Source organism: Thamnophis sirtalis, unplaced genomic scaffold (genome assembly GCF_051295495.1).
Source record: "Thamnophis sirtalis isolate CommonGarterSnake01/CBP01778 unplaced genomic scaffold, rThaSir2_p1.2 scaffold_1, whole genome shotgun sequence".
In the NCBI taxonomy this organism is placed as follows: Eukaryota; Metazoa; Chordata; class Lepidosauria; order Squamata; family Natricidae; genus Thamnophis; species Thamnophis sirtalis.
The window spans coordinates 116,630,503-116,647,717 of NW_028261381.1; the positions used below are offsets into that span (position 1 = coordinate 116,630,503).

The 17,215-nt window shown below is 35.1% G+C and overlaps 1 protein-coding gene across 2 annotated transcripts in view; it reads left to right on the forward strand.

The window, feature by feature from the left end:
* Positions 1-17,215, forward strand: part of FMN1 (formin 1) — a 130,108-nt gene that overhangs the window by 35,971 nt on the left and 76,922 nt on the right. The window contains exons 1-2 of one of the 2 annotated variants that reach the window (XM_014064124.2): positions 603-2,946; positions 3,949-4,066. In XM_014064124.2, coding sequence (XP_013919599.2) covers positions 1,381-2,946; positions 3,949-4,066 — 1,684 coding nt within the window. In that variant the 5' untranslated portion in view covers positions 603-1,380. Of the gene's footprint in view, positions 1-602; positions 2,947-3,948; positions 4,067-17,215 lie in introns of those variants that run through there. The other variant, XM_014063373.2, reaches the window with a different exon arrangement.

Here is a 17,215-nt window from a genome sequence, read left to right on the forward strand (position 1 = left end):
CGTGATCGAATGTATGGATTATTACATTAAATAATAATATTAGCTTCTATTAATTACTCTATTTTCATTTAAACTATTTCTTTTTGCTTTGGCCTTGTTTGGTTTTTAGAAGATGGTCAATGGCATTTCATTCAAAAGCCAATGCATACTTCCAATGTAATTTGTCCAATAAATTTTATATTTTAGAAAAAAAATTATTGATAAATGTTAAGCAAGTAAGCTAAAAGCCAGCTGCTCCTTGACCCACTTTACACTATTACATTTTATGCAAACAACCGTACTTGTCTGCAATTGGTTCAGGATGCTTTCTTTCATAAAATGAAAAATAAGATTGATCCCAAGTCCTAAACTGCAGAGGTATTCATAAATCAAATAATTGTGTGTATGAAGCATATGCAAACACCCATGTGTACATTTCCATGTGAAAAGACAGCGGAAATACATCTTTGAAACGTCCTGTTCTCTCAGAGTTAATGAATATTCTCTCTGTTTACTTTGCCCTCCCATATAACTTCTAATCCATGGGTGTGGTGAAACTGCCTGATTAGTACCTGTTTGTGGGCCACAGAAATAGTTGTGCAGAGTTTGAAACACGGTAATATGAAACCAGTCCTCTTGGTTGATGCTCACTCGCTGCAAGCTACATTCCAGACCAAACCTGCACCAAAAGCGGAAGAGTGTTTTCTTTTTGTTATTATTATTCAGCTTCAAGGGCAGTACAGTCAGGAAGAGTAAATTCCACTCTTCCACATTTGGAATTCTCCAGGAGAGAAGGCATGTTGTAGCAAAGAACTTCCAATAAATTCCAATCCATCAAGATTTTCCACATTTCTGATACGTAGCCGCTTCTAAGATTCTGCTAAAGCAGCTTTTGACCACAGTGGGGATCTTTCTGAAATTTTCTGCTGACAGATTTTGATGACTCCTGAGCCGGCATAAGGAAATAGCAAACTGCAAGTACCAGTTGTTCAGTACTAACCTTTAACTCAATTTTCTAGAAAGTAAAAAGCTTTGGAATTCACTGAACAGTAGGAATTAGTGTAACTGTGCCTTGTGCTTTTCAGTCGATTAGTTTGCAGATTTGCCTTGACAAAAAAAGGCCTTTTGTGTAAAAAGTAAGTTATGTTGCTGCTGAGAAAACGTGGCATGCAAAATGAGAGAAATCTTCCTATTTCTTCTGTACTGAGGTTGTAAATGTTGGCAGGAATTTGCATTTCATACCACTATGTTGTAGGAAAAACAGTGTATGATTTGGAGAAACAGTTTTCCTCCATAATGATTCGATTTACTTACTGAATGAAAAAACATTTCCTGGAAGTAATTGTATAGAAATAAATACTTCTTGTTCCAGGAATATATGTGTGTTTTGATCTGCCCAACATGGAAAAAAATTGTGATTGCAGTAAACTGTCTAATCCAGGGAAGGAGAAAGAGACTGAAGCAAGCCACACTTTCTTAAATAAATTTTCTATGAAAGGACTATTTGGATTTACAGATAAATTAGAACCAGGAGCTTCAAAACAGCAAGTGGTTTTAAAAGGGTTTCAAAATGTCAGTGGGGATGTTGATAGCCATGTGGACAAAGAGGATGAGAAGAACAAAGTAAATGAAGCAGCTGATCTAAATACAGTTGACCTGCTTCCAGAAACAGTGCAGGAGGAAAGTAATGTTCAGGCTGTTTCAGAAGCTGACACAAGAGACATATTTGTTTTGAAGGCGGTCTCAGGAATGGATGACCGGGCTTCAGATGACCCTGCAGAAACCATTACTGGTGCTTCAAATGTGTGCAGAATTTATGCTGGAAACTTTGTTGATTCTGAAGATAATGACAGCATAGATAATACCTATATAGACTATGCTTTTGTCTCAGATGATCATCAGGCAGATGTTTATGGGACAAGAGACTTGGAAACACAGCAAAGGGAGCAGAAGGAGCCGTCCCTCTCCAATTCCTATTCTAGCCACACTCCTTTGTGTGAATTCAGCAAACAAGATTATAAGGATTCCATTCTTGTTCAGGGTCCTTTGGCTCATACAACAAGTGACACAGAATTAGACAATGAGGCTACAGATCTAGACGCGCATGGAAATGTAACAAACTACCCTGTGTTAAATTGTGCTGTATCATTGGAGGATAATGATCAAAATAAAGAAGACACAGAACTATATACAGAAATGCATAGTACTATAGCAGAGGGTAACACAGAGCCAATTCTACCAAATTGCAAATGGCCGTCAAAAGAAATGGGAGATACAATACCAGAAATGTATTCAAATACAGAGGTTAGAACACCAATCAAGGAAAATATTAGTTCAATTGCTACAGCAAAGGATATTCAGGAAGCTGAAGAAGACCAGGGATCTCTTTCAAGTAACTGCAGTGCTGATTGTCCTACAAAACCAGCTTCGAGTGAAAAGTCCTTTCAGCTCCCAGCCTTCTTTAGTGGATTACGTGTTCGAAAGAAAGGGTTGTCTGCAGATCCCGAGGAAACTGTCACTGAAATCAAACAGAAAGACAGTGATCTAGCTATGCTCAAACTACGACAGCCTGTTAAGAAGTCGAACCTTGCACCTGAGCCGATAACCAAGAAGAAAATATCAGAGCCGAAAGGTTCTCCTACTTTTCTAGAACAGCTTTCTCAGTTGTTAGGGCCTAAAACTGAAGAGAAAAGTATTGATGAAGTAGTACTAGCATCTGGAGAGGTCGAAGAAAGGAAATCTTGTGTGACAATGGATCCATGTGAAGAAATTAAACCAAGTCCTGCAGAATCTGCACTGGATGCATTTAAAGCTTTATTTACACGGCCTCCCAAAAAAGAGACAACTGCTGACACTTCAGAATTAGAAGCAATAAAACGCAAAATGAAACATGAAAAGGAATCTTTGATGGCAATATTTGAGAGGTCTAAACAAAAATCCGGTGATGCAGCCACAGAAACAAAACCAGTAGGTTTGATTGATTCTCTTGTGTGCTTTGTCTAGAATATAGTTGCAAAAGCCTGGAGTTTTTGATATTTAGGTTTCTTGAGTGGGAAGAATTAAAATAACAATAGTAACTTCTGATGCAGAAAATGTACCACCAAACTGAAGCTCCCCCACCATTTTATTTTTCTCAGCACAATACTAGATTATCTTGATAAAAGTTGTGCATAAAAACAGTATTGTATAAAATAGCAATGTACATTATATAAATATAGATTATAAATTACTAGGCAAAATCTTGTATGCATGAATTGTTGGATTATATTTCATTTAGAGAGAGAGAGAAGTGACAATTGAGAGGCTTATTTGCCTATAATTTATAGATTTGTGACTTACTCATTATTTTAATTTGTTTTTAAAAGCAAATCAATGATTAGTCAACATATTGATAGGCAAATACTCACTGTAAAAACATTTAAAAATAATTTGTTTATATCTAATGCATTAACATTTTGCTTTTGTCCAAGAGATTTAAATCAGGATCATGATATGTGTTTACTTTTAAAAATAAACCTATAGGGTAATGTAAATTGAGGATTATTAAGTTTTCAAATTCACACGATGGATGTTAACCACCTGTTACTGGACATCCACTAGTTTGACACTCTCAATTTAATCTAGTGCCATTGTGCATTGTCTACTATTTTCTATAGTTGGTAATCCCATGTTTGAAATGCATACAAAGGTGACATGCTTACATGGAGTTGCTGTGATAGCTTATCCAAAAAGGAGAGAATGCAGAATATGATCCGCTAGTGGGGAAAAAATGTGATTAAATTCCATCTGAACCACATAAAAAGTTCCCAGATATGTGCAAGCTTTCATATTCCTCTTATTCAGGTTGAAAGTACTGCAAAATGAAAATAGGGAAAGAAGGGGGGAAAGTGTATGTACAATAATTTATAAAGTTAATGTTGAATATTGTAACATATTTTTTATTTGTGTGGTTTTGTTTTGTTTTATCAGGCTGATGCAATTCCTTCAGAACAGGATGACAAGACCCCAGGAAGACTCCAGACTGTCTGGCCTCCACCCAAAGCAAAGGATGAAGAAGAGAAAATAGGCTTAAAATATACAGAAGCAGGTAATTGAAAGCAGGGATACATAGAATTAATAATGATAGTTTTCTTACATGAATGTTTACACAATGTGCTCGAAAAAAAAAGTTATGATATCATTAAATTTCCTGACAGAACAATTAATCAGTGGAACAGCTTGCCTCCAGAAGTTGTGAATGCCCCAACACTGGAAGTCTTTAAGAAGATGTTGGATAGCTATTTGTCTGAAACAGTATAGGGTTCCCTGCCTAGGCAGGGGTTTGGACTAGAAGACCTCCAAGGTCCCTTCCAACTCTGCTATTGTATTATTGTATTATTCCGGGACTACAATTAAAAAGTAAATGATTTTGAAGTCAAATAGTTCTGTTCCTTACTACAGTGCTTATCCCAAAATAAGTTCCTCTTTCAAATAAATTTATAACCAATAAGTGCAGTACAGCTATATTAACTCATTGAAATAATCTCTACAGTCTGATTTTAAAGTATTAAAATTATGTTTTGCATACGGTTAGATTTTAGTTCACCAATTGTGTTTTAAAATGTTTGGCAAAATTGTGGATGAAGAAGTGCAATAGAAGGAACTTCACACTTTGCAGCAAGAGTCAGACAATCAAATTTCCCTGTTATGTGCTCTTACTAGAGAACTATTTTTAAAAGTGCAGTAATTAGTAATTTATGAAGTAATACAATTCAAGAAATAGTATATCTATAGTAGCTTAATAGCTATTGGCAAACATTTTATACATTTTTTATAAGAATTGCAAGGCTCAGATTAAAATAAATACATACATACATACATACATACATACATACATACATACATACATACATATATAAACATTTGCTAGAAGATTAATAGAAATAAGCAAAATGGTTCAAAATCTTAAACACTATACATACAAAGCAGTGATGGGTTTCCTTTTTTTTTTTTACTACCAGTTTGCTTGTGCATCCTCGCACTTCCAGGCAGGTGGGCAGAGCTTCCTGCCGCCGCCACTACCAGTTTGCCCGATCCAGGCCACACTGGCAGAAACCCACCTCTGATACAAAAGGCATATTCTTTAATATGTTCTTCAATTTTTTCCATGTTGATCCTTTTTAATTAGTTTATAATATAAAATACAAAAATACAAAAGCAAAAATAGGGGAGAGAAAAAAGAAGGGAAAAAGAAAAGACATTGACTTCTGACTCTCTTTGGTGCCATAGAATAAGATAGTAATATCAAACTTCACCTTTTAACTTTTACATAATAATATAAACTAGCCATTTGTATAATAATAAATCAGTCTAATCGGTAAAGCCCAAAATCAAAGTTTCGTTTTTTTCCACCTCAAGCACAAAGTCCAGAAGCGGTTTCCAAGTACAAATAAAAGTAATTGTGTGTTTTTCCTTTATCAAAACAATCAACTTAACAATCATTTTTTCTGATAACTCCATCAACTTTTGCAGCTATTCGTCCATTGTGGGAATTGAAGTGTCCTTCCATTTTTGCGTATAAAGTAATCTTGCTGCAGTCAACATGTATAACATCAAAGTTCCATTTTTTCCCCCAAGACTTTTTCCATTAAACCCCCAAAAGAATAGTTTCTGTTTTATCTTAAATTCATTTCAAGTATCTTCTGTATTAGAATATGAATTTCTTTGCATTATAATATATCCACCATAAATGATAAAAAGTCCCTTCTTTACATTTGCATTTCCAACATTCATTTGAAATGTCTTTATACATTCTTGATAACATGCCTAGTGTTAAATACCACCTATACATTATCTTATAAAATTTTTCTTTTAAATTGTAAAAGTGTAAATTTTAAACCTTTCGTCCACAGATTCTCCCATTGTTCAGACATTACATTAAATCTAAAGTTTCTTATATATATATACAGGTTTTGGTGTATTCGGGTCTTTTCCCATGTAAGATTGAGAGTATCTTGGCGACGTTTCGACGAGGTCCCACTCGTCATCCTCAGGCTGGTTTCTTCAGTCTCGTGCCTGTGCGAGCAAAGCGTGATCGGAACTGCCGTCCCTCTATAAATACTGGTGGGGGTGTAGAGTACTGGCTCTGTTGCTGCAAGCAGATTGGTTGGCTGTGTTGTAACATCTTGATTATTTGATAGAGTTGATGTTTGCAGATTAGTCAGCTGTTTCGTAACATCCTGTGTGGCTGAGGTACTGGCTGTGTAACTATTGTTCTTTTGTGTTGTAATGACCTGGGTGATGGGCTGTGTGATAACCTCCTGAGCTCTATTGTAGTGATATCCTGAGTCCTCTGCTGCAACGTCTTGGGGGGGTGGCTGCATTGTAACATCCTGAGCCTTTGTGTTGTAACCTCCAGAGTTCTGTGATGTCATGTCCTGAGCAGATGGCTGAGGTGTAACATCCCGGGCTTTGGTTTGGCTCTGAGTTTGTGGTCTGGCCATGTGTTCATGACGTGTGTCAGTTTGCTTTGTGTGGGGGTCAGAGCAGGGTGCAGCAGTTGGTGATGCTGCCATAGTTTGGCTTCTGGATGGGTTTGGGTTTGAGTCTGGTGAGGGTGATTGGTGGTTGCGCCCTGTGTTGTTCTGGGTCCGGTGTCAGTTTTCGTGGCTAGGATTCGTTTGTTGACTAGGGCTCGTTTCCAGATGTCTGGTAGGCGGGAGGTATCATCACGTTTATTCATGTTGTGGGGGTGTTTCTCTATTTCTATGGCTTCCATAATTATTCTCTTGTTGAAGTGTTCAGTTTTGGAGATTAATATGGTTCTTTCAAAATCAATTTCATGTCCTGTTGCTTTAAGGTGCTGGAAGAAGGAAGAAGGTTTTTTTTTTCTTTTATGACTGCGTTCTTGTGTTCTGCAATGTGTGCATTTATTCTCCTATTACTTTGTCCAATATATGTGACAGGGCAGATTTTGCATGGCATTTCATAGACTCGGTTTTCTAGCTGGATCTTGTCTTTGGGGTTTCTTAAAATGTTGGCTATTTTTTGGTCAGTGCCGAAGGCTTTCTTGATATTATGTTTGTGGAGAATTTTGCTGATTTTATCTGTGGTGCCTTTGATGTAAGGGAGGAGGTCGATGCCGTTGTCCTGTTCTGTGTCTTGGTTCTTGGGTGATGTCTCCTTTTGGATTAGGTTGGTAATTGTGTTTCTTTGGAATCCATTGGCAATTAATACGTTTGTGTGAGTGTGTAATTCAGTTTTCAAGTGGTCTTTGTCAGCTAGGCATTTGGTTCTGGAGATGAGGGTCTTGGCTATGGAGTTGATCTGTGCAGGGTGGTGATGGGATTGTGCATTTAAGTACCGGTGTGTGTGTGTGTTTTTCTGGTAGATGGTGTGTCCTAGGGAGCCATTGGGTTTTTTGTAGATTAAGACGTCCAGAAAGGGAAGTTGGTTGTTAGCTTCTATTTCTATGGTAAATTGTATTTTGGGGTGTAGGCTGTTGAGATGTGTGAGGAAGTTGTCCAGTTTTTCCTTCCCATGTGGCCAAATTACAAATGTGTCATCTACATATCTAAACCAGAATTTGGGTTTGTGTTCAGATTTATCTAAGGTGTCGGTTTCAAAATGTTCCATTTATAGGTTTGCAATGATGGGTGAGAAGGGTGATCTCATAGGAGCTCCTTCTATCCAACCCCCCAAGAAGTTGCAGCAGAGGACTCAGGATATCACTACAATAGAGCTCAGGGGGTCATCACACAGCACATCACCCAGGTCGTTACAACACAAAAGAACAATAGGCACACAGCCAGTACTTCAGCCACACAGGATGTTATGAAACAACTGACTAATCTGCAAACATCAACTCCATCAACTAATCAAGATGTTACAACACAGCCAACCAATCTGCTTGCAGCAACAGAGCCAGCACTCTACACACCCCCACCAGTATTTATAGAGGGATGGCAGCTCCGATAATACTTTGCTCACACAGGCACGAGACCGAAGACACCAGCTTGAGGATGATGAGTGGGACCTCGTCAAAATGTCGCCAAGATACTCTCAATCTTACACAGGAAAAGACCCGAATACACCAAAACCTGCATACCTGTACCCGTGAAAATCTATATATATATATATATATATATATATATATATATATATATATATATATATATATATATATATATATATATATATATATATATATATATATATATATATATATATATATATATATATATATATATATATATAGTGTATTGTATATATACACATACATACACACACACAGACACTTGTATGTGTGTGTGTGTGTAAACTAATGACATATATGTCCATCTATTCGAGCTCTTCTTTACACTTGAACATAGAGATTGAAATTTTTTTTTTACCATAAGTCTACTCTGGGTTCTCTTCAAGTTTTTTAAATCTTTTGCTTTTTAATGTTCTAAAAAATATAAAATGAAAACTGACTAAATTATAAAATTATTTCATGAATAAAGTACTAAAATGTTAAGATCATGAGTTATTAGACAATTAAGTTAGTGTCTGTGATTGTATTTGTTTAGGTACCTATCGGTATTCTAACGGTTCAGACCGGTTTGCCCAAACTGGTAGCAGAAATCATGGATGGCCCGGTCCACCCACCCTGGCTCTATGGCATCCCATTTAGGCCATTTTTTCACCAAAAACACATGTGCAGAAGGCTGTGTGCATGGGCGAAGGTGGCGTGCACACTAACATTTGCAAACCGTTAGGGAAAGTAAGTGAATGCCACCCCTGGTGCCTATATGTGTATATTATCTGCATGTATGTTATTGACAATTTATGAAAAGCTGGCATTGTAAAGATTGCCTAGGAAATGAAATATTAAGCATTTCATACTTTGATATCCCAGTTTTGACATTCTGTAGAATTCCTAGACGTTCTATAAAATTTCACATATTGATGATAACATATATAAAACATCCGTCACAAGTGAGACATAATGAAAGACATAGGAACATAACACAGAAAGCATTAAAACATATTTGCAAGGTTCTAAAATTAGAAGTTAATAGCATTATGGTTGGTCACATACTGTATATATTAGAGCTTCTGAGAAATGCTTCTTAAATGTGATATATAGGAGGCTATTTTTTAAGGAAATATTTTTCAAACCGCACCCCAAACTTTAAGGATCATGATGATGCTATTGAGAATCTCAGAAGGAATCCATAGCATCCTGGGAAACAGCTTTGACTCCCTCCCCCCCACCCCTAACTGTTGATTGGGCTAGGAAAAAGAAACACTGTCACACTCCCTTGGGGAAACGTTTTGATTATATAGAATGTGCTCTAAATGGCTTTTTCACTGTTCGCTGCACACTTAACAAAGAGAAGAGAGTTTAGAATGCATGGGGCTGCACACAGAGATTCTCATCTAGTTTGAGAAATGCCAGAATTAGTCACACTTCAGTAAGAATTTTTTTTTTTATTCATGATGTCTTAATACACCGATCTTTAGAGAAAGGCCAATACCTTGTAAAGTTGGCTGCTCTGCATCCACCTCAGACTACGTAGATAAGTTCCAGTTTTCCAAAGACTTGAAATATTATTACTTATCTAACACATGCAGATTCTCATCACGGCTATTCATTGTTTTGAGCCTGAAATGTTAGCAACTTATTTACAGTCACTTTGGAATCAGCCATTTCCCTCCTAATGAGGGAATCTGGTTGGCTTCCAGGTGAACTTTTAATCCTAAATGACACAATCAAAACCATTAGCTGATTTTTGTGCTATAATAACTTCTAGAGAATTCTCCCAGGCTATAGCTGTCACAGAACATTCTACTTACATAACAGTATAAGCACCGTGCTGGATGCAGCTCCTTTTCTGAAAATAGGATCATTTCCTTGATTGACATCTGCTCAGGATATTTTCACCAGTAAAAAAGGAAACATCCATTAATGCCCTTTTTTCATCTTCTCCCACTATTCCACATAATCATGGACATCTTTAGAGTTGATTATGGGAGCATGGAGAGGTTTACAGAACAGAACAGAATAACAGAGTTGGAAGGGACCTTGGAGGTCTTCTAGTCCAATCCCCTGCTCAAGCAAGAAACCCTGTACCATTTCAGAAAATGGTTAGCTAATCTCTTCTTAAAACCCTCCAGTTTTTGAGCACCCACTATTTCTGGAGGCAAGCTGTTCCATTGATTAATTATTATAACTGTCAGGAAATTTCTCCTTAGTTTTAACTTCACTTTTGAATTCCATGGATATCCACTCAGTCAGATTTTGAATCTAATCCAATATTTGATTTATACCATATGCCTATTATCCTAACCCTAACCCTAACCTTTTGACTTTGGCAACTTTAAGATGTATGGACTGCAACTCCCAGCATTCCCCAGCCAGCTTGTTGAACTAGAGTTTAAAAAAAAATCAGAAAAAGACTGTGTCATTCCTGACCTGTTTGTTCTGCGCATAGAAAATTGCAGACATGACCATGTATTTTGGAAAGCTTGACTGAAGAGCAACTTTTCCTTTTTATTGTAAAAAACTATGTAAAGATTCAATAGAAATTTAGAAAATTGGAATTTAATGAGACAGTAAGTATAATATTATTAGGTGTCATTACTTGCTCTTGCTGTGCAATAATTATTATATCAAATATGTTTTCCACAGACCTAAGCTTCAACAATTGCATTCTTAGTCACTATGTGATTGAGTGAAAAGGAAATTTCACTCAACACAAGTAGGAGACATATATTCAATACCAGTTGGTAAAAGTCACTGCCATCTGTACAAACTATACATTTTATTTTTATGATGTATATATGATTTTTGAATCCTTTCCTATTTTTGCTATAATTGCTTTAAATTCTACATATTTTGTTTAGAAATATCATTAAAGATCTACTCGACCTAACCATTCAGGTTCTAACCACTAGTCCTATTGTTTCAATTCAGCTACATAACTTATCAATTTAGTTACAGATCAAATCAAATCTTTATTATGGTCATGGTATTATGGTCAGGAGGATGGAATAAAGTAATTAAAATAGACTTTAATAACCACTTAATGACAAAGTAATAAAATATATAAAAAGCTAGAATATATGAAAGATATAGGAATTTAGATAGATATAGATGATATATAGATGGGGATATATATAGATGCAAATATATATAAACAATCAAAACAAATCTAAAAGAAGAATTAGTAGCATTAGATGGCATAGGGGACTATAAAAGCTTAATATGTGGAAGACTATATCAAGCTATAGAGCATTCTAATATGGTGAATTAGGTGCTCATTAAATCTAGAGCAAAAGACATAATCATTTTAAGGGAAAACACATTCTTGTCAAACGTGTCTTTCCTCACTACAAAATAAAAAAGGGCATAAGGACTGAGCATTTATCAAATTAACTGCTCTAATTCAGTACTGTCTGGTCATGAATTTGTACTCTCTAGGTGGAAACATGCACCACTTCAAATACTTTTTTTTTCTTATGAAAAGAAAAAAATGCACCCTTAAAATATTTATATAAAAATAGTATACAGGCAAAAAAGAGAGGTTCTTTGTTATATTGTTTGTCAATATGTATTATATTTCATATTACAACCATTGCTTGTGGCTCTGACAATGTACTGTGCTCAAAATGATGGTGTGCATTTCAATTGTATTGAGGTACTGTGTATCTAATTATTTACTAAAATGGCCTTCTGTCTTCCCACTCTGAACAATGGCAGTAATTTGAATATTTTTCTGACACAAGTAGTATAAAAAGAGAACTTTGATTAGCTGACAGTGTTGGAAATAATCACAGTAAGACAAAATTTATTTTATGTTTTACATTTTAAATAGCATTTTCTGATGTTTATATGTTTCATTTCCATTTCATCGCCTTTTACAGTTATTTAATCCTGCAGCAAAGTCATGCTGTTTCTATGGCACCTCAATTTCCATGGCAACAGACTGTGAAGCTATAAATACTATTTTTAATTTAGTGTGAGAAAAAGAAGTAAGGTTGTGAATGAAAACAAAACCAAAGTACCTTAACTGAAAATAATAGTATTTGTCATAAAAAAGCAGATTTTAGTTGTAATATTGAACTGTGTTACAGTATCTGTAATATGTAATATGTTTTAATTACAATAACCTGTTTTGGGTTCAAGTGATACATGATCTGGCATTTTGAGCTATTTCAAGTCACAAAATCACAAGTTTAGTTTTCCTTTTTTCATGACAAATGGAAGTTTTTGAAGACTTGCCTATTATTTATTAATCTGCAGGTTTTTGTACATTCATGAATAAAATTGTAGTCTAATTTTTTTTTACTATTTTTGGACATTATGTTTTAACTGAGAAAAATAAAATCCTTCTAAAGAGAATTGAATCAAATAGTGCTGTTAATTTAACCATTTTTCCCCTCAATATGGTACTCTTAGGGATATTGGATACCAAATCCCAGTCAAGCGAGCCAATGGGTACATTGACTTGGGGATATGAAAGCTAAATTTCAGCATGTTGGTGAGGCCATTTTGGGAAACACTTAATTGCAAAATAGTACTAAATAATTGTACTATTTGTGTTATAATGTCAATTAAATTTATACTCTGTAAGTTGCTTGCTTTGGAAAAAGTAGATTTCTGTCAAAAAGGTTCCATTAAAATCTAATTTATTTGTTTATATAACCTATACAATGTTATTTGAATAGCCGTCATTTTCATATATATAACAAATATACTACCTTTTACAATTAAATCCATACAATGCTGAAAGTCATTTTTTTACTCAAGAAACCACTCAAATGATAAACAAAAGCTAGCGAACCCTTTTATGATATAGTTCTGGAATAATTGTCCCCTTCTAAATAAGATTTTCAGTTATTTATTTTACTATTTTTATGAGTAATCTAAAAGAAGGCATAGTATTTACGTGTGTGCATCCTGTTGTAAACCTTTGTGAGTATTCTATGAGAAGATCCAGAATTAATTTATATGATGTCATGAACTGAAGTAGCAACAGCAGTATATCTGAACTATAATCTACTGTTCATACATGTATCCTCCATGCTGAATGGCAAACCACTCGTGTATTGCTTTGTAAATTGTATTTGTAGAACCCATGTGTACAATTATGTTCTAGTTAGATGCAGTGATCAATAATGGTTTGTACAAAATATAAAATAACCAAAGTGAATCTTATTAAAAGAATAAAAGGGATATGTGTGGTTATGGCACATCCTATAATTCAAATAATGTTTGTATCTGAAATGACTCGTTAACAGAAAACTATGTTGTGTGACACAAAATAAACATTCCATTGTTATTCCTTTGTTTAAGATGGGAAAACGGGAGTGTGAAGCATACAAAGGCATGTCTATTTAACTTTCTTCAATATTTACCAATTGGGCGTAATTATTTGCTGGACTCTAATTTTGAATGTTTAGCCTTACAGCAGAATAACTACTCAGTTTTATCAAGTGACCTGGCAGTGGATTAATTTTTCTCTAAGTCATGAGGCAGCCACATATTTAGCAAAATAAAAAGAGGGATTATGAGGTTATATTAGTGTTGTCTCTACATGATAAATGAATAGACATGAATGTGTTGTGTATGGATAAGGGCGCAAGTGCTTCATAGATATTAAGTGAATGTAAATGTGGTTGAGTATTTAGAGATAAACTAGGTAGAAACTCAGGAAAAGGTTTATTTTGACTGATTTGCATTTATGCAAAATTATCTTCCTGTATTTTTTAATGAAAAGCTCAGTATCTATAGGAATAACATGTTGCCTGAATTGTTTTTGTAATCTTTACAAAATTAAACTCGAATAGCAAAGTGCCAAACTTACCAAACCTTGAAGTTCCACAATCTCCAATACTAAAAATCATTGAACTATGCCCAGCTGCCAGTAACTGCATCTTAGTCATTCTTTGTATTTGTTGTTAACCTTGTTTTGCTTTTGTTGTACTGGCTTGTTGAGATACTGGTCTCCAGCGATTTTTAATTTCAGAAAGATTCCATCATCTAACTACTTCTGTTCCTTGATTGTTATTAATATTGTATACTAATAGTGTATGTAGAGCTGTCCATGAAAACAGATTAGAAACTTTAAAGCAATGTTTCTCAACCTCAGCAAGTTTAAGATGCATGAATTTCAACTCCCAGAACTCCCCAGCCAGCAATGAATTCCACTTGCTGAGTTTGAGAAATACTGCTTTAGACTGTTGGAAGCGCAGAGTTCCATTGTTATCTGCAAGTATGTGTTGCTTGAAACCTTTTAATTCACAGTAATTGAACCTATGCCAATTCAGTGGCTGGTGTTGATTTTTAGAAAGTTTATACAGACTTAATATGGCATACCTAGGGTTGTTTGGATTTAGAGAGGAAATAAGGTCAGCTCTGCTTAGTGTTTGGATGAGAAAATACCAGAGCTGTAGTCTAGACAGGAAAGTTGTAAACTTATCCTAGAAGGCAACAGGGAACATTTTTTGTATTTATTGCCAGTAATGGATATGATTGACTCAAAGGAGACATTGAGATAGATGGATGGATGGATGGATGGATGGATGGATGGATGGATGGATGGATGGATGGATGGATGGATGGATGGATAGATGAATGGACAGATGGGCGGACAGACAGACAGACAGACTATACCTGGAAGAGTACAGTATATGGAAGAGTAAATTTCCCTACCATATCAGGGAATGGGAAATATCCTGTGCAGAGAAGACCCACAAAGATGTTTACACTAAAACATATAAAGAACAGTTGCTGGAATTGAGCGTTTCTAGTTTAATGAAAAGAAGGACAAGGGGTGACATGATAGTGGTATTCCAATATCTTAGTGTTGCCACAAAGAAGAGGGAGTCAACCTTTTCTCCAGAGCACCTGGAGGCAGGACAAGAAGAAATGGATGGAAACTAATCAAGGACAGAAGCAGCCTAGAACTAAGGAGGAAGTTAGAATAATTAATAAGTGGAACAACCTACCTCCAGAAATTGTGAATGCTCAAAAACTGAACGCTTTTAAGAAGAGATTGGATAACCATTTGTCTGAAATAGTATAGGGTTTCCTGCCTGAGCAGGGGGTTGGACTAGAAGACCTCCAAGGTCTCTTCCAAGTCTATTACTCTGTTCTGTTCTAAATATATGTATCTGTTGCCAAATAAAAGCCTTCTCTGTAGCTCTTAAGGTATTTTCCAGAGACCCACATAGGTTCTTGGAAATATATTTCAGAACTAAAACACTGTTTCATTGAGGAATATGTAGGAATACAGAATGTAAGAATGTTTGATTGGAAAACATGTAAGAGACATGGACATTAATCTACTAGTGTAATCCAGAAAAATTAATATTTTCTAAATTACAGAAGCTATAGCTTTCAAGATGTAGTCAGAATGGATTCCTCAGCATTTCTGCCTGAGAATCTTATACTGCATATTAGAGGGATTGAACCTGGGACTTTTACATATGCAAAGATGATATGTAACTGTGGAACAGAACTACGATATAACTATGGTTTCGATAGCATCAGTACATTACAAAATTGAAAATATGAGTTCTACTTTGCAAAAATCTGATTCAGCAAAGTAGCGTTGGATGCACTTCCAATGGAAAACCTTTCAACTGCCACCTAGAAAATAAGATTTATTTTTCAATCTTCTTTTCTTGATTTCATGACGTCCTAATATAACAGAATTTTATTACCTTTTTATTGACCTGTTTGCTGAATTATAATTACTTGATACTAGGATGCATAGTTTGGGAGAGTAAGGTGCAATCATTCTTCCAAACTTTCTTAAAATGTTTAAATTTCTGTAAAGAGTCTTGTCTGTTGGTCTATATTTTATGTATATATTGAAGCCTCTGTTCTGGAAATGATACTGAATTTACCATGACATTTTTTTTGCTCATACTCACTAGTTCTAATCACGAATTGTACACATCACAGATAAATCTAGAATGCTCAAATGACTAATTCTAGAACAGTTGGAAGCATTTTCAATTGCCTGGATTAAATGATAAATTAATATATTGTGGTTACAGTAACTATGTGCTCTGTTGTAGTTAGTTTTTCCATCTTTTTCAACATATCATTTGTATTCTCTGTCAGTAATTACTACTTTGAGTTGTTGTAATATGATGCTTGTATCTCAGTGACAGTAGTTGGCCACCTTCTCTTCTGTCAGCCTTTTTATTGTCTTCATACTTGCAAATGATTTATTCAAATACATTTAAAGTATTCCTAAGTAGATCTTTTCTATGCCTGTATTCTGACTTTCACTTTAGCCTTTTGCATTTGTTAGAAGAAGAAAAATGTTCCAAAATGTTGGACATTGTACCATGTACAGTTCACCTTTGTTGATGCACCTTTGTTGGTTTGCAAAGCAAAACTTTATCAAAGCTTTAATAGAAATAATTCAAGTCAATGTTTTTAACCATGCAGTTGGATTTTAACAAAGCATAAACTACTGACATCTAGTGCCTAAATCAAAAACTTGAGGAATATTGAAAATATATCTAACATCTTCAATATAAAGATGAATGTGAAAGTTAAACTGAGATGGGAAGATACCTTTAAACTTTACCCTTGCCATCAATTTTTTCTATTATTCTCCTTTCATTTGATTTTATCCCTGAGAATAAAGTTCCGAGGTCTATAATTTTTTTAAAGTTTGTATTATAAATATTTGTGTGGTTACTGATAGTGAGGTCCAGTTTATTATTTTCTTTTAAGAGGCTGGCTGCTGCTAGCTGCCATTTCTTTTGTATTACATTTTTGTTTATTAATATTGTTGTGAATTTTACATTTCATTCACTACCTAGGATTACTTTGGTGAGAGTCTGGCTGTATAAATAGAAAATAAATAAAGAAGGCCTCTTCAGATGTTATTGCCTCTCCAAATACAGTATTTTACTTAGAAACTGTGGTAAGGCAGAGTAACTGTGGTAAATGGAAACATTTTATAAAAGGATAGCACTGTACCTTCAAAACAAAGACATATTGAGAAATGTTCCCAGTCTCTCTCTGTTTATCCCCTACTTCCAAGTGTTGCATTGGCTGCCCCTGCGATCTATATTTAAAAGACTACTTATTTTTTTCAAGGCCCAGCAAAGCAGACTTCTCTCAGTGCTAAACTTTGAGCATTGCACACTGTAGTTATTAGTACTTTCCTACAAGACTTCTTAATACTTGCTGCACTGATGACTTTATGGCTCCTGGGCTTTCTCCAAAATTAGCAGTTTTCAA